This window comes from Asterias rubens, chromosome 14 (genome assembly GCF_902459465.1).
Source record: "Asterias rubens chromosome 14, eAstRub1.3, whole genome shotgun sequence".
Lineage (NCBI taxonomy): Eukaryota > Metazoa > Echinodermata > Asteroidea > Forcipulatida > Asteriidae > Asterias > Asterias rubens.
In genome coordinates this window covers 4711469-4737841 of record NC_047075.1, presented here as the reverse complement: position 1 = coordinate 4737841, position 26373 = coordinate 4711469, and the positions used below count along the sequence as shown (strand labels likewise).

General features: G+C 41.2%; 3 protein-coding genes across 4 annotated transcripts in view; 2 read left to right on the top strand and 1 right to left on the bottom strand.

Annotated features, from left to right (window-relative positions):
• LOC117299268 (nuclear pore complex protein Nup160-like) overlaps positions 1-2722 on the top strand; it is a 35579-nt gene extending 32857 nt beyond the window's left edge. For both annotated transcript variants that reach the window (XM_033782752.1, XM_033782753.1), the window contains 3 exons: positions 579-704; positions 1491-1592; positions 2517-2722. In XM_033782752.1, the coding sequence (XP_033638643.1) occupies positions 579-704; positions 1491-1592; positions 2517-2621 (333 nt within the window). In that variant the 3' untranslated portion in view covers positions 2622-2722. The remainder of the gene's footprint in view (positions 1-578; positions 705-1490; positions 1593-2516) is intronic.
• Positions 2723-5214: 2492 nt separating this feature from the next.
• LOC117299447 (macrophage-expressed gene 1 protein-like) lies at positions 5215-13127 on the bottom strand. Its single transcript, XM_033782984.1, has 3 exons — positions 12689-13127; positions 7667-7908; positions 5215-7042 (listed from the first exon to the last, which is right to left on the bottom strand). The coding sequence occupies exons 1-3, from the start codon at positions 12945-12947 to the stop codon at positions 5300-5302; spliced, it is 2244 nt and encodes a 747-aa protein (XP_033638875.1). The 5' UTR covers positions 12948-13127; the 3' UTR covers positions 5215-5299.
• Positions 13128-14115: 988 nt separating this feature from the next.
• LOC117299115 (zinc finger protein 665-like) lies at positions 14116-26030 on the top strand. Its single transcript, XM_033782576.1, has 3 exons — positions 14116-14228; positions 20749-22485; positions 25230-26030. Exons 2-3 carry the CDS (start codon positions 20786-20788, stop codon positions 25945-25947), a joined length of 2418 nt encoding a protein of 805 aa, XP_033638467.1. The 5' UTR covers positions 14116-14228; positions 20749-20785; the 3' UTR covers positions 25948-26030.
• Positions 26031-26373: the final 343 nt, after the last annotated feature.

The following is a 26373-nucleotide window of genomic DNA, read 5'->3' as shown; positions in this document are numbered from 1 at the left end:
AATGATGAAAGGCAGTAGATAATTCTGATTCCATGCAATGTACCTTGTGTTCACCCTTGGTGTGGCACACCTTCAGTCAGCAAATGGACTCTTGCCAGCCTCACTACCATGGGCAGCGCGCTGTATCGATACCTCTCGTCACTAACCCCTGGGAGGGATGTACTGGGAAATAACGCTGATTGGCTCAGGAAAATGGTTATGCATTAGATGTCAAGTAAGATAGATCGAGTAAGGGATGCTGGGAAAAAATGGCGCGGTGAGATCGATCACCCCTGGTAACGAGGTTGGACTCTTGCAACCTTGATCCATGCACAATCCCAGAGTGGAACCTGATACCAACTGATACATGTATGAAAGAGACGACGAATTTGAAATACTTCAAAACCTGACTTGACGCCATGAACCTCGGAAATCTAACACAAAAAGCCCATTTCAAAATCTAGGTAGCCTGCACGAGCATGCATGACAAACTGTGTGTTTAAGAAGCCTTCCAAGGCGTTTCCATGCAGTATTATAATTTCTGAAGATTCTGAAGATTCTTGAGGGTTTATTATGTCTAATCTGTTTTGCTATTGTAGAAGTTGAATCCAGCATCACTACTGCTCCTGTACATCACATATGACATGCTAGAAGAAGCTACAGCCCTAGCTATGGAATACATAGATGCTGTGCAAGGCCACGGTTCTGAATACTTCGGTCTTAAGGTAAGTTTATCAACTTCTGTATTGACCCCTTAAGCCGGCCTCAGGTCGACATTGCGTCAACAAAAAGCAGACGGCAACTGACTTTTCAGGATCACACTGCGCCTGAGCTGAGACCATCAGTAACTTTTCCGTCGGCGTTGGTTATAAGAGAATCTGAAACAGCCGCCGCTCGAAAAAACTAATAGTCGCAAGAGTAAAACAATTTCAACTTGTACGACATGATCCCGACGGTCGGCAACCAGCCGCTGGCGCATGATTTCTCAGTTGTTTTGACCTGAACATATTTTGTTTGCGCATTGCTTACGGTTTGTTGCAGGCGCAAGGAAGTCGTACGAAAATCTCTTAACGTGCTAAAATAGTTCTCATCTTACTGAGTCAAAAATTATGTTTGTGACTTGTTTTACTCATTTCTCAAAAATTGCAATACCTCAGCAAGTAAATTTTTAAAAGAAGCTTTCTACCATTATTATCTTCAAACTGCGTAAATTTAATGTAATTCTGTGGACATTGTGTTTTGTGTCCTACATAAGTATGTAGACCCTTTAAATCTAGCATGCAAATGGCTCATATTTTGTTACTGCGCAATCTCGGTAGTCTAGTTGGCAAGACACTGCTCTAGAACTGCAAGGGTCGCGGGTTCGAGTCCCATCTGAGTAATATGCCTGTGATACTTTTTGCACAGGACTCAGGGGAAAGTACTGAGTATACAGTGCTAACACACATCGGAGTATGGGTAAAAACCAAAATGAGTATTCATATTTGTTGTTGTATTCGAATGTATTCCAGAATCATTTGAGAGCGACATCGCCAAGTGTTTGGCTTCCATATCAATCCATTGATCACCTTCTCAGTGCACTGAAGGACCAATCAGATCCAACCATTACACAGGTAAGCACTGTTTAAAAGTTGAAGATATATTTGTGTATTCTTGAGTATTGTAAAATAGAGTAATAAACCGCAAGAGAAACTTACTGGGTTCTTAGTGGTTTGTAATACAAATATTGACTGCTTCGAGTGCTATGGTTAAAATCACAACTCCTGAGGTGATCCCCGCAGCGTTCTATTTTCCCAAGCCGCAGCCGAGGGAAAATAGAACTGGTTTACTGTCTATGATAATGAGTTGCACAAATCACAAAATTGTGATTCAGTTACTAAGCGACAATATTTATTGTGAAATCAGCAGCTAGCTGGGGGATTTGAACCCAAAACCTCGTGATTGCAAGTCCTGCAGTCTAACCACTTGACCACGGTGACTGCATTTTGGACCGAGGTGTATTATAAAACATACATGGACTAGCATGATTCGGTCACTAGAGCACGCCTATAGACCGTTATCATGGGGCAGCCATCTTGAATTTTTCCCATTGATATCAATGTAACCAAATCGAGGCTGGAAGAACAAAAAAGTCTGGTTCCTATTTGCAAAATGATTATTAGCTTTCATTATTATTATACGATACAAGGAACATGACCAAGATGGAGACAGCATGATAAAGGTCTATTCCTTTTCGGGCCAGTGAGTGACCAGGGCTGAATTTCATAGAGCTGCTAAGACCAATATCTGCTAAGCATGAAATTTCTTCCTCGACAAAAACAAGATTCCCAACCAAATTTCCTTTTGTTCTTATCAATGAAGAAATGTCATGCTAAGCAAATTTGTGTGCTTAGCAGCTCTATGAAATTGGGCCCTGAAACGGGACCTGCATGTATTACCAACAGTTATAACAGGTACCACAAAGCCTTGATTATTTTCTCTGTTTTTTATTTCTTGTTTGGTTATCTGTGGTTTTTTTTTCTTCATTTTTTCTGCAGTTGTCTCGGGATCTGAACCTAAAGCTTCATAGGTACCACAAGCATGTCAAGGACCTGTCCCGTGAGATGATCAGGATCCGGTCCCAGGCAGTCAACGCAAGCTGAGTAATAACTATTTAAACGGTGGCCACATGTGAGTTGAGTTGTGCGTTGGTTCTCTGCTGTGCCACTCGGGTTTTCCAGACTATCCGGTTTTCCTCCCTCAGGAAAAAATCAAACACTGTCGATCTTGGCTGTGCTCCCTGGTCATAATGGGTTGATGTGGCTGGCAGCTGAATGCGCCCTTGCATGCTTGCTTCTCGAACACGTTGTAGCCGTGTCCTTCGCAATTCAGCTCTTAGCTGCGAGTAAGGATGATTAGCCCCCAAAATTATTATTAAATTATTATTAAAAACAGAAGATAAAATCTACCAGAGCCAGTTTGTGCAACGAAATTTCGCACTAAGTTGAGTTGTGGGCAACTCTCTTGCGAATATCGCAGCCAAAGAGGGTTTGTGACGTCAAGATCACATCAAATTCACATTCGCATTCGCAGGAAGTATGAACCGGGCTTTATACTGTTTTCATTTTTTCAACCAGCTTGGGTACCTTATGTGTAGATAAAATTAAGTTTGTCCAGAGCCAAATATCAGGGGTTTTTTTTGGGGGGGGGGGGTGGTTGAACAAAGATTTGACTATAGTGGGATTCGAACCAACGACCTCCAGATTAACGTACCGGTGCTCTACCAACTGAGCTATCTAGCCCTATATTGGCGGTGTCCCTATTTTGTCAATATCTTTGTTCGGGGGTTTGGAGGTTTTTCTGCATTAAACAACTGAGAATATTTCTATTTCCCCCCAGACAGGAAGTCAGTCAGTACAAGTTACTCTCTGGCTCTGGCCGGTGCCCATATGTACTCCTGGGTGGAGAGGAGCAATTATGATAAAGTGTATTGCTCAAGGACACAAGCGTCGGGACTGACCAGGCCAGGATTCGAACGTACATTACAATATGTGTAGATACATGCGCTACGTATGTAGGACTTTATCTTATAATCTTGTTTACGCTCTGACCATTACGGCTGGAAAGCTCAAGGCACTTTGGCCCAATTTCATGAAGCTGTTTAGCGGGAAATACTCCTAAGGCCTTTGCTAAGCACAACTTGAGTGGGGCACCTGTCACAACAATGTAAACTTACAATGTAATGTAATTTCTTCCCTGTAGCCTGCGTCTGTTAAAGGCACGGGACACCTTTGGTAATTGTCAAAGAATAGTATGCTCACTTGGTGTATCTCAACGTGTGCATAAAATCACAAACCTGTGAACATTTTGAGCTCATTTGGTTTTAGAAGTTGCGAGAGATTAATGAAGCAAAAACACCCTTGTCGCACAAGTTGTGTGTTTTAGATGCTTGAATTCAGGACCTCAATTCAAATATTTTAGTGAGAAATTAATTCTTTCTTAAAAACCATGTTACTTCAGAAGGAGCGCAATGGTTTATACTATCAACTGCTCTCCGCTGCTCATTAATACCAAGTAAGCTTTTATGCTAATAATTATTTTGAGTAAATACCAATATTGTCCAGTGCCTTTAAGCAATACTTTTCTGTGCTTAGCAAGTTTTTGAGTTTTTGTGTTTACAGGCTCCATGAGTTTGGCTCCTGATGTCACCAAAATAGGAAGACACATGAAAATAAATTTTCAAATCATGCAACAATCGCATTGAAGTTTTTGGTAACTTTATTGGCTCTTTTGTCTAATAAATAAGCTAAATTGATTCACAGCACAAGAATTGCTAAGTAAATTTGAAAAAATATGGGACAAGGTACTAGCAATCATAATAAGTAATATTATAACAATTCTGGCTTCTTATAGCGCCTAATCCGTCACTCAGTGACGCTCATGGCACTTTAAAGGAACACAGTGCCTTGGATCGGTCGAATTGGTCTTTAAAAATCGTTTGTAAACCGTTTGTTATAAAATGCATGTGGTATACTACATTTGCATTATGAGACCTACTCCTTTTACATAGCACCATGTGATGGTGATGTGATAGCCAATAAAATAATGAGAATAAAATGTACAAAATCGTAAAGCTTTTCATAGACCAACTCGCCCGATATCCAAGGCAGTGTGTCCCTTTAAAAGTGTACACAAGTGTACATAAAGCAATGTTAATCTATGGTAGAGGACATCGATGGAAGACCACTACACCAATATTGCACAACGGACACCATAAAAGGTTGACAAGTTGTAAATAAACTTTATGCAGTCTTCTTATTTTTTTCATTTTATTTTTTTTTTTTAACTTAAAGATAGGGTTAACGATATCACCATGTGAATATCTCTTTTGAGTAGTGTTGGTTCTGAAAAGATCTGGTTGCCACTCAACAGTTTGATCTCGATCAGTATGCTCTGATCGTCATCAGGAGAATGCTAGACTATAATTGCTGGATGCTGCTTATGTACTGCATTTTGTCTGAATTATTGTTTGCTAGGTTTGGCTTGTGGTGCGCGAAAGCAGGAACTGAAACTATTTTTAATGATTTTTTATTTTTTTTTATTCAAGTTTTCTGGTTGCTTTTTCTACTTTAAAGACACTGGACACTATTGGTAATTGTCAAAAACCAGTCTTCTTACTTGCTGTACATGTACCTCAACATGTGCACAAAATAACAAACCTGTGAAAATTTTAACTCAATTGTTTGTCGAATTTACAAGATAATAATGGAAGAAAAAACACCCTTGTCACACGAAGTTGTGTTCTTTCAGATGTTTGATTTCGGGACCTCAATACACTCTCTTATCCAACCGTCACAATGGCATCACCTCCTTCGCCATCAAGGATACCGTAGTTGACAGGTGGATCTCTGATCAACGGGGACTCGTCAGGCGGCAAGGTGGTGTCCTGGTAGCTACGCTGGCTCTTCTTACTCCGGGACCTGTACACCATCAGCAGGACCTGAGCCACCACAATACACAGCACTGTGACCACCACAGAAATAGCAGCAACAGCCCCTGCGGAAAGGGAAGAGCTACTTGATGTCCACGGGTTCACTTTGTGACCGTGTCCTTCGATATCGGTCCCGTTCGCCATGAGGTTCCACATGGACCCATCTGCTTTGAGCTGGATGGAATCACGTTCTGGGTAGATCATATCTGGGAAAGTCATGAAGGGAGGACGGTTGACGGGAGGTAGCCTCGGTGCTGTGAGGGCTCCTGATTTGATGCAGTAGTCGATTTCGCATCCATTGTCGACCAGAGCGAGGTGTTGGCTGTACCCTTTGGGGCATCCATGTGGCCAGGAGGTTGGGCCAGATTGCTCCATGAAGCGTGCCAGGCTGAGAGTACCACCTGGGCGGGATTCAGATGGTGTGCCACTACTCCTTTGGACCATGAGTGGGTTGCCGGACTTGCAGCTGTAGAAGCCGGCAAAGGGAAGAGCGTACTGTGCACCGAGTTCGTAGTCATCGCTGACGCATACCGTGAGGTCTGACAGCAGGTGAAGTGGGTAGAACTGAGCAGGGCAGCCCTGTTCTTGGGTGAGCGGATTGGAGACCTTAGTGGTGAAGACACCTCCAAACAGGAAGCCTGACTGCTGCGGAACCTGTCCAACATTCACACACCAGTAGGCCTTGTAGGTTCCTGTACTGTGATAGGTGTCATCGTGACAGCAGTGGAAGACAAGCCAGCATCTGTGACAGTGATGCTGGCTAGTAGTTGCTGATCGTGATCCCTCGTTCAGCAGGACCGGCTCATACCCAGGTGGACAAGTGTAGTCTCCAGTAAGTGGGTTCTTCTGCCTGAGGTTGGAACAGAGATCTGTGATACCATTTTGATCGCATGTCTGATAAACACCACCGAAGGTGTAGTTGGTGAGTGGTGGCTTACACGACCCGTCATCCAGATTTGAGATGAAGCTGAAGTTTGGACTCTCTCTGTCTGTACATCCGTAGTACATGTTGTGCTGGTAGTAGAGCTCAACTGCTGCCTTCACGCTCATGTATGTCTCGAACACAGTCGACAGAGGAAGTTCTGGAAGAGTCTCAGGAGTGATGACATAGTAAATCGGATCACCAGAGCGATCTATAGCCACCAGGTTGTTTACCATGTCCGCGGTCCAGTTATCTGCAGTGTAGTTCGTGGGCTTGAAGACAGGTCCTCCGTTTGTGTGGATGACCGATGAGGTCCTGCTTTTCTGATACTCATCTACCATGGTCTTTGTTGTGGTAGTAGAGAAACCCAGGTTGAAATTGAAGACCGAGAAGAAAGAGGCACTAGCTGATGCTTTGACTTGGTTGGTCTCGGAGGAATACTTCCTGACGAAGCTGGACAGGACCTGGTCTTCTTGTGACAGGGCAGCCCCGACATCAATGCTGGTGATGACGTGTGTCCCAAAGTCCCTGACGAAGAGCTGACTCTCGAACGTGGCCAGGTTGGTTCGGTTGAGCTCATGATGGGCGCCAATCCTCAAGAGACGAGCCTTGCTGGCTTTGCTCAGGGGCGTGTCTGGCTGGAGTTTCGCTGTGTAGCGGACGTAACGTGCCTGTATCAACAAAATTAAAAGAGGTTACTTTATTAAGATGGTGTTATGAAATTTCTTTCCGGTATGCCTTTGTTTGAAAGTGCTTGGAATCATTGTACACTGTATAATAAATTATTGGAAACTAATGCTCACCAACCCTTCAGTCTGTATTTAACATTAAGTATCGCACATGAGGGTCTGATGAATTTGGGTATCAAATGGGTTGGCTCTGGCCCATTTGGCCCGGATATTTCCCATTCTAGACCCCCATATGGGCTAGTCTTAGATCCAAGACCTTCGCATGGATTAACTCCAGCCTTGCCACCATGGGCGCAGCGCTCCCTAAGTCTACTCTCGGTTAGACTTCCAGCTTTACAGACAGTCAACTGAAGTCAAATTCAAGAAGAAAAGCGCGCCCTCTGTTGGGTTATCACTTTCGTTATGTTACGATATGTAGCTTTACATTGCGTTGTGTTACATTACTTTACGTTGCGTTTCGAGTGTGAGGTGGTGATGGTCATGGTCATTAAATCGCAAACAGCCTTTGGGACAGACATCTGGCGCCCACAACAAGGGACGTTTGTCTTTGGCTCTCGTGTGAAAGGGGCTCAAGACTAACAAGGGCTAGCTCTGTTGGTGACTTACTTGGACCCGGACGGTGTCCGAGCTGTCACGGTATTCGCTTGTCTTGACACTTTGGTACTCGTCAGAGAACCCTCCACTGATCCCGATCCCACCGAAGCCCAGCCCGGCGTTTGCGTTGATGCTTCTAGAGAGAGTTGACGTGTAGTTCTTCCAGTGAACAAAAATCTCAGCGTAGGTGTCAACTTTGCTGGACTTGATTGGTATGACGTAGGTACCGTCTGGAATCAGAAACTGGCCGTCCTCTGAAGAAAGGAAGACAAAGAGAAAAGAGCCCAATTTCATAAAGCTGTTTTAGCAGAAGATTCTGCTAAAAAAAGTAATTTGCTAAGCAAACAAAAATAGCGGGGCACTAGTTAAACATACAGTATATCATATGGAATGTTGTCTGGTAAAGTGTTTTTGCTAAGCAAGATTTAGGACGAGTTCAGTCTCGTATCCGAAGACGTATTGAACCAAAGTTAGGACGGGTAACTCGTCCTAACTCAAGATAGGTATAATCCTACCGTTTCGTGAAATCGGCTGCAGGAAGCCAACACGTTTGATTGGTGGGGAGGGATACGGGATCCCATGCAGAGCATATCACAAGCTGTCGGCAGGCTGGAAGCTAGCCATTAATCAATGCGCACGCGGCACCACCAGATGTCGCGCGGGAAAAGGACCAGCGCGAGCCGCTCGCATTGGTCTTTTTTCGTGCGTGATATTTAAAGGTTATGCGTGCGCCTTGACTAAAGGCTAGCTGGAAGCTAGCCCTTGGGGTCTTACACTTTCGTATTGTACTTCAGTGACGTCCTGTATATATCAGGGTCAAATAATGCAGCTCCCAACGTTAAGAAATTCAATTTTTTGTTCGTACTCTCACAGTCTGCCGTGTGTACGCAAGACGCGCAAATCTCGCGTTGCGTTTGCGTGTTAAACGCTGTGCAGTCGAGATACGGTGGGCCAGAATTCATGCGTCTTTCATCTTGCGTCTTGCACGCGAATGTATACGCGTACGCACGGCAGCAGACAACACTGTGAGAAAACGATCAAAACGGGAATTCCTTAAAGTTGGAAGCTGCATTATTTCACGAAAATGACGGATTTGTATCGAACGTATGACGACCAAAACCCACCGCAGAAAAATGTATGCCGCCATGGAATGTGAATCTGTTGAAATTAGTAGGCTTGTTGCAGGTAATATTTGAGTTATGAAGCTTTGAAAATGTTCCACCCCAGAAACGGGCCTCAATAGTTAGGACTGTATCTGTGTACAGAGGAAGAGTCCCATATAGGGCTAGCTGGAAGCCTGCTAAAAAGCGCAAGACTGCGGCACTAAGTACGAGTGAAACTAATTATCATCAGCTCCTCCTAGTTATGGAATGTTTGTGTCTAGGGTACCAATGAATGTCAGAGGGCATTTGTTGAGGAAACAGTGGAATGTGATGAATAACACGAGCCCCCCCCCCCCCCGGCCCATATACTGTTTTAAAATTCATACACGGATGAATAATGCGGAAATGGTATGCTTTGGAAATGGCTGTGTTTCACTTTGTGTTGCACATGGCATTTCAAAGAAGGGGTTATTATTGACAGAAAGCACTCCTTCAAAAGGAGACTTGCACATTGTTTTCAGTTTCAGTTTTAAGAATTTTGAGAATATTAAGCCTTAGGTGTTAATATATTAAAGGGAAAATTAACCTTTGGTTTTTGGGAACCGTTTGATTTCATGAATACAATAAAACTAACATGTGATTTCATTCTAAACGGTAGTCGCGTTTGGGGGATAATTATCGCCGAAAATCTCCAGCTATTTTTTCCACGAAGGAAGACTATTCCGTTAATACACTGGACACTATTGGTAATTGTCAAAGACCAGCCTTCTCACTTGCTGTATCTCAACATAATTCATGTATAAAATAATTTGAACTCAATTGGTCGTCGAAGTTGCGAGGTAATAGTGAAAGAGCAAACACTGTCTCACGAAGTTGTGTGCTTTCAGATGCTTGATTTCGAGACCTCAAAATTTTGATTCTGAGGTCTACGTTACTTGAGAGGGGGACATTTTTCACAATAATTGATACGATCAACAGCTCCCCATTACTCGTTACAAAGTAAAGTTTTATGCTCATAATTATTTTGAGTAAATACCAATAGTGTCCACTGCTTTTAAGTATTTTATGAGAAATAGAGAGGTGATCGACTTTACCAAAAGTTTTGAATCTCAGGTACTGATAAACCGGGTTATATGCAACAAGGGTGATGAAGCCTAGTAAACTTCCGTTTTCATAAATTTTCTTGCAACTTCGATGACCATTTAGCCCAGGTTTTCACTTGTGTTGTTTTATGCATTGTGTATTATTTTTTTGATAGTATGTTCTCCATTTAGTTGTTAATTGTCGTGTAAAAAAAACAATAGTTTGTTTTTCTTCATCCTTCTTTCCGTTTTCTATGAGTCACCCATTGTTTTGTTTGTTGGTTCTTTGTTTTTTAAGACACTGGACACTTGGTAATTGTCAAAGACCAGTCTTCCCACTTGGTGTATCTCGACACATGCATAAAATAACAAACCTGTGAAAATTTGAGCTCAATAATGGTTATCGAAGTTGCGAGACAATAATGAAAGACAAAACACCCTTCTCACACGTCAGATGCTCGATTTCGAAACCTCAAATTCTAAATCTGAGGTCTCGAAAGTAAGTTCGTGGAAAATTACTTCTTTCTCGAAAACTACGTTACTTCAGAGGGAGCCGTTTCTCACAATGTTTTATACTATCAACAGCTCTCCTTATTTCAATAGTGTCCACTGCCTTTAAATCTCGTTATTTTCCATTTTCCTTTCCAGAACTTCCTTTTTCTTTTCTTGACTTACTCCCTTCATAATGTTCTGAATGTTGTCTTCTTCCTTCTAATTCTCCTTTCCTATATAAAATCACCCCTTCTTATGTGTTGTCTTTACCCGAAACTTTAACTCCTCCAATTAACATATTCCCTATAACCACCCCTTCTTGTATTACAGTCTTCACCCGAAACTTTCTGTTCGTTTCGAAACTTTCTGTTCGTTTCGAAGCTTGATTTCCCTTTCCTTTACATAACATTGTTGTCACCGAAACATGTTTTTTCCTTTCAAATCCCCCCCCCCCCGCATTTCTTACCAAAGTTGTCGCCCGACTTTTGTTTCCTCATGGTCACAACAATGTTTCAGTATAGTATAGGGCCTTACCACAAATTTGACTCTTTAGTGTAATATTTCACATTTATAGAAAACATGTTCTTTATGTTTTGTTTATACATGACTGACGTAATCATGCAATAGGACCACAATCAGTCGCTAATTTCATGACTCTGCTTACACGATAAGCAACGAATCGGTGCTTACGAAAACACTGGAATTTCCCCCGTATCATTTGAATGTTTGCTTGTGCGCGTTCATTATCTCGTCATTGTCGCTTACAACCCAGACATAAGGCACCTGCACATGGCCCAATTGGATAAATCCTGTAAGCATAAGCATAAAAACTGGCTAAGCATGAGAACAAATTGCTTAACGGAAACTGGTTTCTATAAAAAAAAAATTAAAAAAATTGACATTGTTGCAACTGGTGGCTCATTTTTGCTTAGCAAATAAGTTTGTATGGGCACTAAATTTCTCTGCTTAAACGAGAAATTTGGCCCAGTACCAGAGAATGGCGATCGTAAGCGCATATCTACAGTAAGCAGAGTCGTGAAATTGGACCTTGTCCAATGCCAACAACACCACCAGTTTCCGCAAGTACAAATAAATACCGAACATTTCCACATAACGGGAACAAGGAAGCTGTAGACAATTTATTCAAAAGTATAGGTTTACCCGAAATGACTCATTGATGTCGAAATCGCACTGAACGGTAGTTTCATTCGAAATTCACTCTATATTGAAACCATAGTGCCACGAAAATTATTTAAAGCATGTAAAAACGTATTTTTATGACATTGTTTAACTCATTCAAAAACTACTGCCAAAGCGCCTCAGTAAATAAGGCCCGCTTTCTACTATCATCTGTGGATGTGGACATTGTGTTTTGTGTTACAACAAGTACCCAAATCCCGTAAAGTCCGATGACGTCATGTTCCGTACTTCGCTCTCAAATAGTAGGCCTATCACAATTAATGATATTACACCATTTTAACGTGAGGTTTAAAAGGACCTAATAATTATAAGAATTATAGTTCGCCTTTCATGAGTGCGTCACCATACTCGATTTGACCTCTCGGAGCCATTAAAATGATTTCGCAAACTGCAAAATAAAAAATATGCCTATTATGTTCTGCATGCCACTTTTTGTACTTCATGCATGTTTGTTTTTTTCTCTCACACAGTCATGACCACTTGAAACGTTTGCACATACAGACGGTCGGCAAAATATTATTTTGTTTGAGAAAACTTTAGGACTGTAGGAAACCATTGTAAGCATAAATGGACATGCACCATCACCTTTGAAGGCGATGGACACCTTTGGTAATATTGTCAAGGATACTCTCACTTACAAAATGCACAAAATAACAAACCTTTGAAAAGTTTGACTCAGCTCGTCATCGAAATTGCAAGAGAGTAATGAAAGAAAAAAAAACCACCCTTGTTGCACAACAAAAAATGTCTATGTTTTCTGATACCTAAAAAGGCTCCAAGCCAGCAGAGGTGTTTTAATATTTGAGTGTGAACATATCTTTCTCAAAACTACGTCACTTCAGATGGAGCCGTTTCTCACAATGTTTTAACTATACAGCTCCCATTGCTCGTTACCAAGTAAGTTTTTATACCAACTTTGAGTATTGTCCAGTGCATTTAAAATCTACACAATATTATCAAAACCACCAAAATTGTATGCACAAAAAAATTGCTTAGCATGACATTTTCTTCCTTGTTAAAAACAGAATTACCAACCAAATTTCCATTTGTTGCATAATATGCTTGTTACTGGTATTCAACTGTTGTTTGCCTATCCTAAAAATCATGTGCTTAGCAGTAATTGGGCCCTATGCTTTTCTACTTCAGGTTTTTCTTACCTGTAAAACGGCACTGGGTGTAGTTGATATCCGTCACTAGTCCGGACTCCTTGTTTCTTAGGTTGTCCCATCCTCCTCCAGGCAGCCCTTCGAAGGTCAAGATGCGCTGCTGGTCCTCCGGACGAAGGAGGCATCTCCTCGGATCTCCAATCGGGAGACTGTCCTGGGATGATGAGGCGATGGGGGTCACACCACTGCCCAGAGAGGCACAGAAACATCCTGCCCAAACAGTTGCAATTACTTGCAGATAAAGGGCCATTTTGATCACAGATAATCAAGCCTTTTTCTTACTATTACTTCAGCTTAAGAGTGGTATTAGGCCTACAACAAACATAAACAATCAATCGGCCAAGAACAAAACTCTCAGTCGATCATAACACCCTCTCTATACTGTTTCTCAGACCCGGAAGCTCGCACTTTTATATACGAGGTTGTTTTCAGTGCTGCGGGGCGCGTCCTGGAAATGCCCTTCTGCAGCTGTGTTCATTATTTCGCAATCCAATGTAATATTGTTTCGGGAAGTTCAGATCTTTATATAAATATTTTGTCACCTATAGTATGTTCACATCCAGGGGATGTGTTTTTCACCCAAGGTAATGGGACATAATATTATGGCCAATGCCGAAGCAGTTGGTTCTGGCGTGGATCAATAAGTTTGTTTTAAAGTGTCCAGGTCTACAGCCTAGATACGGTAAATATAGTTTGAACATGATTTTAGGCGATTGCCTTTTATTACCCCCCCCCCCCCCGGCCCCATGGGGAAAAAACACAATTGTTGATGTCTCAAAAGAACTTAGAAAAGGAAAACGTGTCCCGTGTTCTACTTTGGTTCGACTAGAAAAGGAAAACGTGTCACGTGTTCTACTTTGGTTCGGGTTTTTCGCGGGACAAAAGATAATGCGCAATTTTTTTTACTGAGACGCCATTTTGTTTTTATTATCAGACGATCGACTTCGACATGGAAGTATTTTAATCGAACTCATTTCTCGTAATGAAGGTTTTGTATTGCTTGTGTTAGTTTTGTATATGATGTTAAACCGCTTTCTCTGCATACAAAATAAATAAATAAATAACGGTTGTATAATAAAGGCCTACACACCGATCGTTTGTGCCTTTTTGCCATTCTATCATATTTTTTTTATTTTTTTTTTCTGTCTGCATTCGTATGTTTTGTCCCTCTATAATTTCATCTTCGTCCCAAAAATATGCTACTTTTTTCCAGAACCAACAAAACATCTATTTTTAGGTCAAGGATGGTTCAGCTAATTTGCATATAACGCGGGGGCATGCTGGGATCCGACGCTACGAACAGAGAGATCGAGGTGGACATTGATCGTTCGTAGGGTGATTATCTGGTACCCGCGCCCTCGAAAGTGCGTAGTTTGTAACGGAGTAAACGGGCACCAGTGTGTGCAAAATACCAAGCTGTCTCCCGCCGTAACATTGAAAAAAGCTGGGACAACTTTTGCGTTGAAGAAACTACGACGAAGCATTTGTTTCCGAGAGTTTTCACTTCTGCAGTTGTACAATAAAATTACTGGTAAGTAGGAGGAGATCCGTTGTGACCTTGTGTTTGAATCAGTTGTACTTCTTTGTCAAATCTCAAAAGTGCCCAGTCAGAATCAGATGTAAATTCGGGGAAAACTCAACGGTCGCCCAGTTTCCGGACACGTTGCGTTTTCCTGCAATTTGTGCAGGTACAGTAGCGCCGGTGTTAGTTTCGCTTTTTCTTCATCTTCTTCCAAGAGAGTACAGTCCACTATTTGGTGTCTTATTACGTGCTGTATTGTCACACGATTGTAGTGGTAGTTTTGATCGACAAATGTAGACGCCAGAGCCAGGAAACTTGTCCTTCTTTTGGCATTTCTAGCTATATTAATTACCTGATTTTTTTATTTTTGTTTAATATAGACAAACTATACATCATTGGAAAGGTCTTTTCAAGACAAGAGCAATGGTAAAAAAGCCAATTAAAATCGGACCAATATTATTGAAGATATGGCTCTTAAAGGGACACTTAGTACCAGAACTCTTCTGCCGCATATTTCAAAGAGGTCTAATTTTGTACTTGTAAGTTGTAGTGTACAATTGATTACCTCATACCCATAGTCATATTTCGAACATACAGTCACCATGATTGCAGTTATTGTATACACGTATCAAATTAATCCTCATGGTTTGCGCAACACATTAGTAGGGAGGCCGGCACTTTTCATGTTTTTTTTTACGAACCCCACAAGTTTGGTACCATTGTAAAGAGAATTTAAAGAGAAATTCAATGGTGTAAAAATCAGCTTCATAGCTGAAAGTATAGAGAAGTTATGGTAATTTAAAGTTCAAAAATAGGCGTTTTCTGTCTGTAAGTAGGGAGGCCGGCACTTTTCATGTTTTTTTTTAAAGGAACCCCACAAGTTTAGTACCATTGAAAAGAGAATTTAAAGAGAAATGCAATGGTGTAAAAATCAGCTTCATAGCTGAAAGTATAGAGAAGTTATGGTAATTTAAAGTTCAAAAATAGGCGTTTTCTGTCTGTAAGATTTTACTGACGCAAATCCAAAATCACAAAATTGTATGTTGGGTGGCCATAACAAAAATAACTTCAAATTCATCATACATGAACTAAATTACCTTAAAAAATAATTTGGAGGTCTCCTTTTCTGTAATCTTCCATTAATTGGTATGTGTACAGCTGCTCATCTTCGTCATATTTGATGTTGAACCAAGATGGATATCCAGGGACCTATTAACAAAATTGTTATTTTAACAATTTTGTTAAACAAGAATGTGTGCTTACATTGTACCAGCCTTTATTTTCGTCAATATATATATGCTAGCCACATGGAGTCTTGCTCCTCATCTGATATATCTGACTCCGAAATATCTGTATATCTGCATATTAATTGTACAAAAAAGGTAATTATTAATTGTACTTGATTTGTCAGGGCCCTTGAAAAAGTTCATCATAAACCATAGATGGGAAGCAAATTCATCCTCTTCTAGTCTAGAGAAAATAAATAAAACAAATTATAAATAAGAAAAATTGAAGTTTGTTTTATTTATTATTGAATTAAATTTAAATGTTTATCATCAACAATGTCATTAAATGGTAAAGAAATTGTGGTATAAACAATGTAAACAAAAGTATAGGCCTTACAACACATGCACTGTGTTGACTGTTGTCAACAAAGCCTGAATAAAATTCCACTCACAACTGCAACGATGTTTTTGGCGTTTGCCATTAAGGCCGAGTTATAGTCGGTCGCGCGATGGTCGGGCGTCGGAAATCTGGACGCGCGATCATAAAAAGACACGGTTTTTAGGCCTCAGTCTTAGGATTGCGCGCAAGATTTCCGTCGCGCGACCATCGCGCGACCGACTATAAACCGGCCTTTAGACCTCCCCATTAAAATCGCCCATGCGCCCATTTTGCGCCTTCGTTAAAAAAAATAAAAAAATGTATCCTTTATTGGTGAATGTATAAGTGTTCAGAAAAACATAGTTTCATATAAGTTTCATCGACTCCTGATGTGTGTATTTTGGAGTTCTTTAAGTAAAAAACATGGTAGAAAACTGTACCTTTTTTGGCCTCTTGCAAACAGTCTTGTTAAGGAGTCACCACATTCGCGAAAGTTGGCATGTCACACATCAAACGAAAGAGCTTGCTTTCTTCTACAAAATGATGACATCATCTATGCAAACCCCCCTAAATCTCGCGAGATCTAGCCTAAAACGCGAGTTGGCATTAGGACCAGAAATCAAGATGGCCGCGCCCAAGAGTTGACGCGTCGGTAAGTCAGCGCTGATTAAGCGGGATTTTCTTGAAATAATTCATCTCATAAACCATACCCATTGGGACAAAAAATAACACAAATGAAAAGATCAATCTTTCATCTACTGAAATATTGTTTAAATTCCTACTTTTGATGAATGAAAAGGTCAACAAACGCTGATTATAAATTTTGTTTTTTACACGCTTACAGATATAAATCTGAAAACAGTCGTTTCACTGGCCTCCCTAACATTAGTAAAAACAACATTAAAGTCACCTGGAAGTGGTGTTTTTTCAAAATAAAGCTTTTGTCACTAATAATAATATATGTGTTTTGATGAGTGGAATGTGAATAAACAGTTAACTAAGGTTTTAAACAATCAGTTCTTATGTTATTTACAAATTTAAGAGTAGACTCCGACCCGAGAGGGCGCTGTTCGTGACGTCAATCGAGGCAGACTTTGCCTGTAATGCGTAAAGTAAACACAATTGCAAAGTACATGTAGGGCCACTGATTTTCCGCGATCGCGGAAAACGGACGGAATTCGCGGAATCCGCCCTTTGAAACGGAAAACGGGATTTCAGAAAATTTGATTTTTTTAATTTTTTTTTCTTGACGCCAAAACTATTGAAATTGCATTCTTTATTAAGATTCTTTTTGTTAAACTAATAAGGCATCAGAAATCAGACCATTAAAAAGTACGAGATCGTAATCGTGGATCATTCTGTTCTACTTCACATCATCCTCAATGTTTACACAGATGATGTACACACGTTGTTAACATGGTTAAGCGAAGGGCATTATTCGCGGCACGTTTTAAACATTTTTTGTTCACCCAAATTGCATTTTCTCCCTCTCTTTTACAAACAATAATACACAAACTAGCTTCTCGGAAAGGTCTAAAATAAACCGTAAACTGTCAACATTCTGTCGCCAAAGCGAAAACAAAATGGCTGACATTTTGTTTGTGGATGGAGAATGGTCACGTCCATAGACTTGTTCCCAAGTCTTTGATCATGCTGAAACAGCGCCCTCTTGTGGATACACTCATGTCATTAGCCTACAATGTGGCTGATGCAGAGAATCAACTGCAGTTTTAGACTTGGAATCAAGTCTATCACATCATGTGCATTGATACTGCAGTCACAGTGCAACCTTTTTACCATGACTACATGTTTTTGTTTCATCGACTTCAGTATACAAAATAATCCACAATTATAAAAAAAATATTTTTTTGAAATTTGTCAGTTCAAATGAACATTTTACGATGTCAACATTAACAGTGCAACTTATCTCAAATAGATTTTTATAAGTGTGTCCCTGGGTATTAAACAACCTTTTATCTAACCTTTTATCTAATTAAAAAAAACATGAAACGGAATTTTTTGTGCCTGAAACGGAATTCATGTTTTTGCCAAACGGAATTTGCACTTTTCTGAAACGGAAAATCAGTGGCCCTATACATGTACGGACCAAGTCGTGAGTTTGTACGTTTTTTTGGTTTTTTTTTCGGCAATGCCGACCAGGTGTATTGCTCTGAATGCAGAAAAACACTTTTTGAAATGTACCAACTCACGACTTGGACGTACATGTACTTTGCACGTGTGTTTACTATACGCATTGCAGGCAAAGTCTGGGTAGGCGGAGTCAGCCCCCCAAACAACTTTATATATTTTTTAAACATAAATCGTGACATGAAAATGACTGAACAGTTTTAACCCGATCAGGGGAAATATTTTCCAAAATGGCGACTTCCAGCGCGTGATCACGGAAAGTTGGGGTTCTCAAAACGGGCATAAAATCAAAGGTTTGATGCCACAAAAGTGAGTTAATCGACCTGAGTTACAAAATAAAGACATTCTAGAGTAATACTTGAATGTTTTTTTGAAATGTGATTGAAAGTATTCCCACACCGCTTCAATATATTTTCCCGAATTTGTATGGTGGCAGAATAGCAAATGTCTTAAACGCGAACCCTTTGCGACAGCTACATTTACCAATCCTTTTCTTTTTTGGGAGAGCAAATATTAAATAACCATTTTTCTATTTTGCGATAAAAGGGCGAGCAGAAGTATCCAAAAGTTTAGTTGCGATAACGTAACCCTCCTCCCGACGGCCGCCAGGCCGGAGGGTTACGAGTTTATTTCGAGCGGAAACGGTTGATCTGGTCCAACACGTACAATTTCGACAGCTAGTCACCAGATTTGTCCCATTTTTACCACTTTCAAAAATCATGACACAAATTCTGAGTGTACGAACTTAATCCGCAATGTCTAATGCAGCCTGACATAATACTCAAAACACCATTTAGGAAATATTTTGAAGAAAAATTGACAAAAACTTACCAGATCCCGGAGCGAATTCCCAGGTTCATATTTTGAACCTGTCGCACCAAACGCATTATTTTGTTGTTGTGCTAAACCATTCTTTAAAAGGGGTCTTACAATGTTGCAGTGCGTGTGCGCTGTCCGTTTGCATTGCATGCTGTTCACTCATATGGCGCGCACGCACTGTAGCACTGCAACATTGTTACACCCCTTTTACAGAATTATTTAGCCCAACAACAAAATAATGCGTTTTCAAAGCGATGCGACAGGTTCAAAATATGAACCTGGGATTTCGCTCCGGGATCTGGTAAGGTCATAAACAAAGGTTTATACACACCCACATGACGCGCTCTCCACCAATAGGAATAGCGAAACTGTCTGAGGTATATGAATGTCACTCAACAGAATTTGAGTTATTTATCGAAGTAAGCATTTGAAAATAATTTGTTACATAAAAAAGTGTGTACATGTGTTCAAGATGTTCCATTGTGAGGTACATGTATACTAGTAATCAATTGAAAAGCACGTAAGATTCTAAGTTTTTCTCCATGCCTGGTCCTGGAAGTTCAAGACCATTTTTCATTCTGCCAGTGGAAAATCTTAAAAGTCTATGGGAACTTTTTTTGAAGGGACACCAAGGCCAAACCAGGGGTAACGGAGACCATGGCCTCCAGGAATTCCAGGCCTGTTGAGATTGGTCATGATATTACTGGCGTGGCATTACTGTATGTAAAAACACTGTGGCTTTTGGGCCAGTTTTCATGTACATCTGGATGCCTGTGATTATTTTTTTCCCAGAGCTAGTGAAAGTACTGCATTATGGTTCTGCTCGTAATACAATATATAAAACATTTCTTTGGTAAAAGCTTATACTCCGTGCGATCCCTCCGCTCTTACAATACATGCATGCTACAGGTTACTAAGAGTAGCAAGTCTTGGGGCGATGTCATTTCCTATACTGGACCCAAACTCTGGAATGACTTACCTCTTAAAATCCGCAATATTTCTAATCTCAATAGACGATGTGACCTATGTTTACATTCAAACCGCCCTCTTTTGACAAAACACTCTATACGTCATGTTTCGCCGAGCACTGAGTTGCGCAGTCACAGTAAGATTGCGTACACTTTCTAGCTGGCTGCCAAAACACAAAGGTTTTGCCCCGCGGTATGCGCGCGAATCATGTTATGGTTTTTGTGTGACGTCAGAGGTCACATCGTCTATACTTTCAAGATTAAGTTGAAAACCACTTTGTTTAACCTCGCCTATGTGTAATTGGTCTATTTGTCTTATTGTCCTTGCTGTGTGTGGTTCCCCCTCCTGTGCGCCTTGAGCACCTCATTTTGGCGCCCTATAAATATTCTTTATTATTATTATTATTTTACGTAGTGTTAACACACATCGATGTATAGACTCATTGCACAACGGGCAGCGCTCTTGCACATGCTTACATTTGGGGGGTTGGAAAAACACGTGTTTTTGCACTTGAGTGCGTGTAAATATCCTTTTGGGCATGTTTTGACCCCAAAGAGACGCGCATGCAAGTGCGCTGCGAGTTGTGGAATGGGTCTACATGTATGTGGAATAAAGGATTTGGGTACTTTTTCAAAGGGTTCATAGATTTACATTAAACTTACAGGGTTTGAAGATAATGATATTGGAAAGCTTCCCTTCAAATATTACTAACTTAGGTGCTGTAGTTTTTGAGAAATGAGTAAAAGAATGTCATGAAAATACGTTTGTAAACGCTTTCATGACATAGTTTTACTCATTTCCCCAAGACTACAGCACCTCAGCACGTAATATTTTCAGGGAAGCTTTCTACTATCATTATCTTCAAACTGTGTAAGTTTTGTGTAAATCTGTGGACATTGTGTTTTTTGTCCTACAAAAAGTACATACACCCTTTAAACCAAAATTGATTTTCAAATCTTAACGTTTTGTTTTTGGTTTTGTTCTCCAGATGATTGTTATGAATTGAATAACTGCAAGACGGAACAATGGAAGAGGGTCAAACAATTGTTTTAAGCACCCAGGGCGAGGAAGATCAAACAATTGTTTTAGGCACCCACGAGGAGGACAACGTCGCCCACAATGTGGACGGCAACACCCAGATGGAAATCTCTATAATCAATAACGGCAGCGTCACTAACATCATCGATGCCAGTGGGAACACCCTCAGCAGGCAGGAGGACGACGTCATTGCTGTCCTCGGCCAGCTGTTTGAGAGCGCCGAGGACACCTTACAGCAAATGGCCGAAGCTGCGAGTCAGATAGATCCCAGGCGTTCAGCACCTGACATCCTGGAGGAGCCGAAATCGGGCGGATCACGACATAGGCCGTTCGCCTGCCAGTGCGGGAAGACCTACACGTGCAAGAGCCACCTCAAGTATCACCAGAAGGTCCACGACAACGTACGGCCGTACGTGTGCGACGTGTGCAACCTGAGTTTTCTGCAGCTGGGGCACCTGAGGCGACATTCTCGGATCCACACGCTCGATAAACCGTACAAGTGTGACGTGTGTAACAAGTCCTTTCGGCAGAGTAGTCACCTCACCTGCCACCTGCGCATCCATACCAATGAGAAGCCATACAAGTGCGAGGTGTGTAGTCAGGGCTTCAGACAGAAGAGCGCCGTGTATAGGCACATCCAGCGTATGCACATCAAAGAGAAGGTGTACGTTTGTTCCCTTTGCGAAAAGGGGTACAGCGGGGAGGCCGACCTCCGCCGTCACGAGAAAACCCACGTCAACATCACGTACTTTGCCGTCATGAATCTGCACACCAAACTATCGAAGATCTGCGGCCATATCGAAGAGGAGGACCCCTTAATTCCTGCGGACAATGGAGGGATGCCACAGGAGAATAAGGAGAATGACAATGCCAAGCAACAAACGAGCAACACCACCTCTCAATCGCAGACGATTGCTACGAGAAACCTCGTGGGAAGTAACACCACAAAGAAACAGACTATGATCACCTCAAAAACGAACGTAAATAACTCGTCGATTGTGAATCACGTAAATGCCGATAACACCACAATAATGACTGGAATCGAACAGAAGGGGAATTTCACTTTTGTGGACGGCCTTCTGGCCCCTCTGTCTCAACCAGACGACCCAGCAAGACCATTCAAGTGCGACGTCTGTAATAAATCCTACAAGAGCAAAGGTCACTTGAAGTTTCACTTCAAGGTTCATCAGATTGATCGACCGTTCAGGTGTCCATTCTGCGGTAAGGGCTTCCTCCAGAAAGGACATCTGCGACGACACGTCTTGGTCCACACCGAGGAGAAGCCCTATGTGTGCGCTGACTGCGACAAGGTCTTCAGGCAGATCAGCCACCTCAACGACCACAAGAAGATCCACGCCAACATCAGACCAAGCGTCTGTCACATATGCTCCAAAGGGTTCCGGCAGACCAGCGCCCTCAAACGCCACATCATACGCATGCACGCCACGCAAAAGTTGTTTGAGTGCGACTCCTGCGACAAGACGTACCGCCTTGAGTCGGATTTGAAACGGCACCAGGCGACGACCTGCAATAAGGATAAGCCGCAACGTGTCCGGAGACCGAGGAAATCGAAAGCCCCCGCTAAGAGGCGAAGGACAGCAGACATGGTGGACGTAGAGGACAATGTGGAGTCGGACTCTTGCAATGTTTCACCTGAGAAGTCTCATCAACGCCAGTCACAGAACTCGTAAGTACATTGTAGTGTCTGCCATGCTTTAAAGGACGGTACACTGTTGGTAATTAAATAACAAACCTGTGAAAATTTGAGCTCAATTGGTAATCGGAATTGGGAGAAAATGATGAAAGAAAATAACACGTGAAGGAAAACTTTTGTAATCTTTGAACAAATTACGTCAGAAATGTCATTGTTTTAACTCTTCACGGAGGTGAGCATAGTTAAATACTTAATTTATGCTGTTTTATGCTGTCTTAATAGAAGTTTCATAAGGATTCAGACTAAACATTCCTATCAGTTGTCGCCCGACGCCCGCGGATATTCGGATATTAAAAGAATATCCGGTTACTTGGTTGTAATTACAGAACTATCCAGTTTATAAATAGCTATTCGCGCCCTATGCGGATATCCGGTTAAGAAAAAAAAGGCATTTGCGGTTACGGATAAGAAAACCTATTCGCCATTAACCGGATATTCAAATAATTTGCCCAGGCCTAGAGAATACCTATTTATAAAACTGGATAGTCCTGTAATTACAACCAAGTAACCGGATATTCCTTTTATAGGCGATCGACGGGGAGACAACTGATAAGAATGTTTAGTCTGAATCCTTATGAAACTTCTATTAAGACAGCATAAAACAGCATAAATTAAGTACTTAACAATGCTCACATCCGTGAAGAGTTAAAACAATGACATTTTTGACGTAATTTGTTCAAAGATAACAAAAGTTTTCCATCATGTACAATCAATCACGAAAAAAAAAAAAAAGGCAAATCGCCATCTTTAATCGAGATCCAGTTATTTTTATACAATGACACTGTCTAAAACTAATATCAATCTGCCCATAAGATCTCATTCACAAACGAACAGCGCCCTCTAGCAGCAAACAAATATATAAACATATTTTTTTTTTTGTAGTGCCCTCTAGCGGCGGGGAAAAATGTTTGAACAACCGGTTCATTTCGGATAGTTGGCCAGCCGGTTAACCGAATACCAAATTTCACTAGTCGCCAAGCACTACATGTAACTCGACTGCAACGTGTTCCTTTAAATGGTTTGGGTACTCTTACAAAAAACACAATGTCCACAGATTATAGTGGAAGATAATGGCGGTAGTAGAAAGTTTCCCTTAAAATATTACTTGCTTAAGGTGATGTTTTTTTTTTTAGAAATGAGTAAAACACTTTCAGAGGAGACAAACGTTATTTTAGCATGTGCAACGTAATTAACACGTACATGTATAGACCAGTACTGGTGTGGATTTCATAAAAAATATAAGATTAGTCTTATCATGTCCTAACTTAGGACTAGCCTCAAATGTTTTTAATATCTCCGAGGGCAAGTCCTCAGTTGGGACTTCTCCCCTAACTCTTTGTGAAATTGACCCTTGGTATTTACGCGACGCTCCTGAAACCATTGCTCTCTGGATTTCACAAAAACTTCACAACTAATGAAGCTGAAACTTCTACAGGTAAATTATATTACATATCTTCATTTTCTGTAAATAGGGATTCATGTCATGGTCAAAAACTTGATCTACATTACAAAAGGTATCTTTGCCTTCAAATGCAAAGTATACTTATGGTTTTATGAACTGGGCAATTCCATGGTAACAGAAGGACGTTTTGAAGGACGTTTTGACTCATTAAACAACGTTTAAATCGTGGATATCTTTAACAGTTTAATTAGTTTCATCAAGCAAATGTCACAGTTTCTTTTGTTAATGACTGCCTTCAAAATGGCCTCCTCTTTTTGGCTGAAAAACTTTTAGTTTATAAAATATGAATATTAAGAAGGTCGGTAACGAAAGAACACCATTGCGTCCTTCCGTTACCGTGGAATTGCCCAACTGTTCAATCATTTTAATCCTAGTGTAGCTACACATTAAAACATTTCCTTTCAAAAGCTGGTCCCGTTTACAGTGTACATGTACATACATGGTACAGCCATTTCAAGAACAATGTACACAGGTGTACTTTTACATCATTCATAGTAATTAATAAAAAAAGTGATTGTGATACAATTATTGACCCCTTGCACGCGTATCACATGCGGCGGCCAATGCCACGCTCACCATGTTGGTGGGCAGTTAGGTTTACGTGTATTAACGCCGCGTCGCCTAAAATGCTCACTTTACTGCATAACGCGCAGCATAGAGTTATATATAAAAACGCACTGTGAAATTGCCCACCAGTATGGCGCATTCAAGATTTTTCTGCTGATGACGTCAGGTGAAATGGGTCAATATGCAAGTCATTCACAATCACATTTTTCTATTAGGCCTGTGTTCCTAAGAATTGATTACTGGCATTTGGCCGGCGAACCACTGTTAAAGACACTGAACACCTTTGGTAAATTGTCAAAGACGAGTCTTCTCGCTTGGTATCTCAACATAATGCTCAAAATAGCAAACCTGTGAAAAATTTGAAAGTTTGGCGTAGAAGTTGCAAGATAATAATGGAAGAAAAACACACACTTGTCTCACAAAGTTTTGTGCTTTCAGATGTTGGAATTCAAGACCTCAAAATCAATTCTGAGATCTCGAATTCAAACTCGAATGTTTCAGTAAGAAATAACTTCTTTCTCAAAAACGAGGTTACTTCAGATGGAAGTTCTTTCTCACAATGTTATACGTTCAACAGTTCTCCATCGCTCAATACCAAGTAAGTTTTTTCGCTAACATTTATTTTCAGCAAACACCAATAGTGTCCACTGCCGCTTAAACATTGTTATCCGTTTGTGTTTGAATGCAGCTCTCCAAGGAAAATCTTCAATTGTGAGATCTGCGACAAGCCTTGCCGTAGCAAGGCCGACAGGAAGATCCACATGCGCATCCACAACAATGAGAAACCATTCCAGTGCGGCATCTGCCACAACATCTTCCGTCAGCTGGCCCACCTCAAGCACCACATGCTGATCCATACAGGGGAGCGACCGTACTCCTGTCAGCACTGCAGCAAGGCGTTCCGCGGCAACAGCGCCCTCACACGGCACATTGATCGCATTCACCCAGTGGAGAAGAAATTCGCATGCGGGATCTGCACGAAGGCCTGCGCGTCTGAGGCCGACATCAAGCGACACCGGAAGTCACATCGCAACGAGAAAGACGGAATAGAGGGCGACAACATCAATGATGGAGGTGATGAAAACGACGCTGCCGGGGAATCGCCAGAACCGATGGACACCAAAGACTCAGAAGCGGACCCTGGTGACAAGGTTGTTGAGGAAGAGAAACAGCTAACAGGCATGGAGGATCCACTACCGAATGCGAAGAATCAACTATCAGAAGCGGAGACTCAACTCCGTGAAGTGGAAGGCAGCCTTCCTAGTGCTGGTAAAGCCAAAGTTTTCTCGACCGTCGACGAAGAACAGACGGGGGAAGAGAGTTTGAAGGAAAGTGCGAACATAGAAACTATTGAAGGGACTCAAGACTTGAACGAGGGTCCTGAAACGGCTGATACTGAAAAATAGTTCTGCAGTCAAATCGCCTTTAAAGACACTGGACACCTCTGGTAAATCTCAAAGACCAGTCTTCTCACTTGGTGTATCTCACCATTGCATAAAATAACGAACCTGTGAAAATTTGAGCTCAATTGGTTTTCGAAGGTGCGAGAGAATAATGGAAGACAAAACACCCTTCTTGTGCGGTTTCAGATGCTTGGTTTTGAGACCTCAGCTGAGGTCTCGAAATCAATTCAAATATTATTTTAGTGAGAAATCACTTCTTTCTCAAAAACTACGTCACTTCAGAGAGAGCCGTTTTTCACAAAGTTTTATACCATCAACATCTCTCCATTGCTCGTTACCAAGTAAGTTTTTATGCTAAATACAATTACTTTGACTAATTACCAATAGTGTCTAGTGCATTTAAGTGAATTTAAGAGTCAAATTGCATTC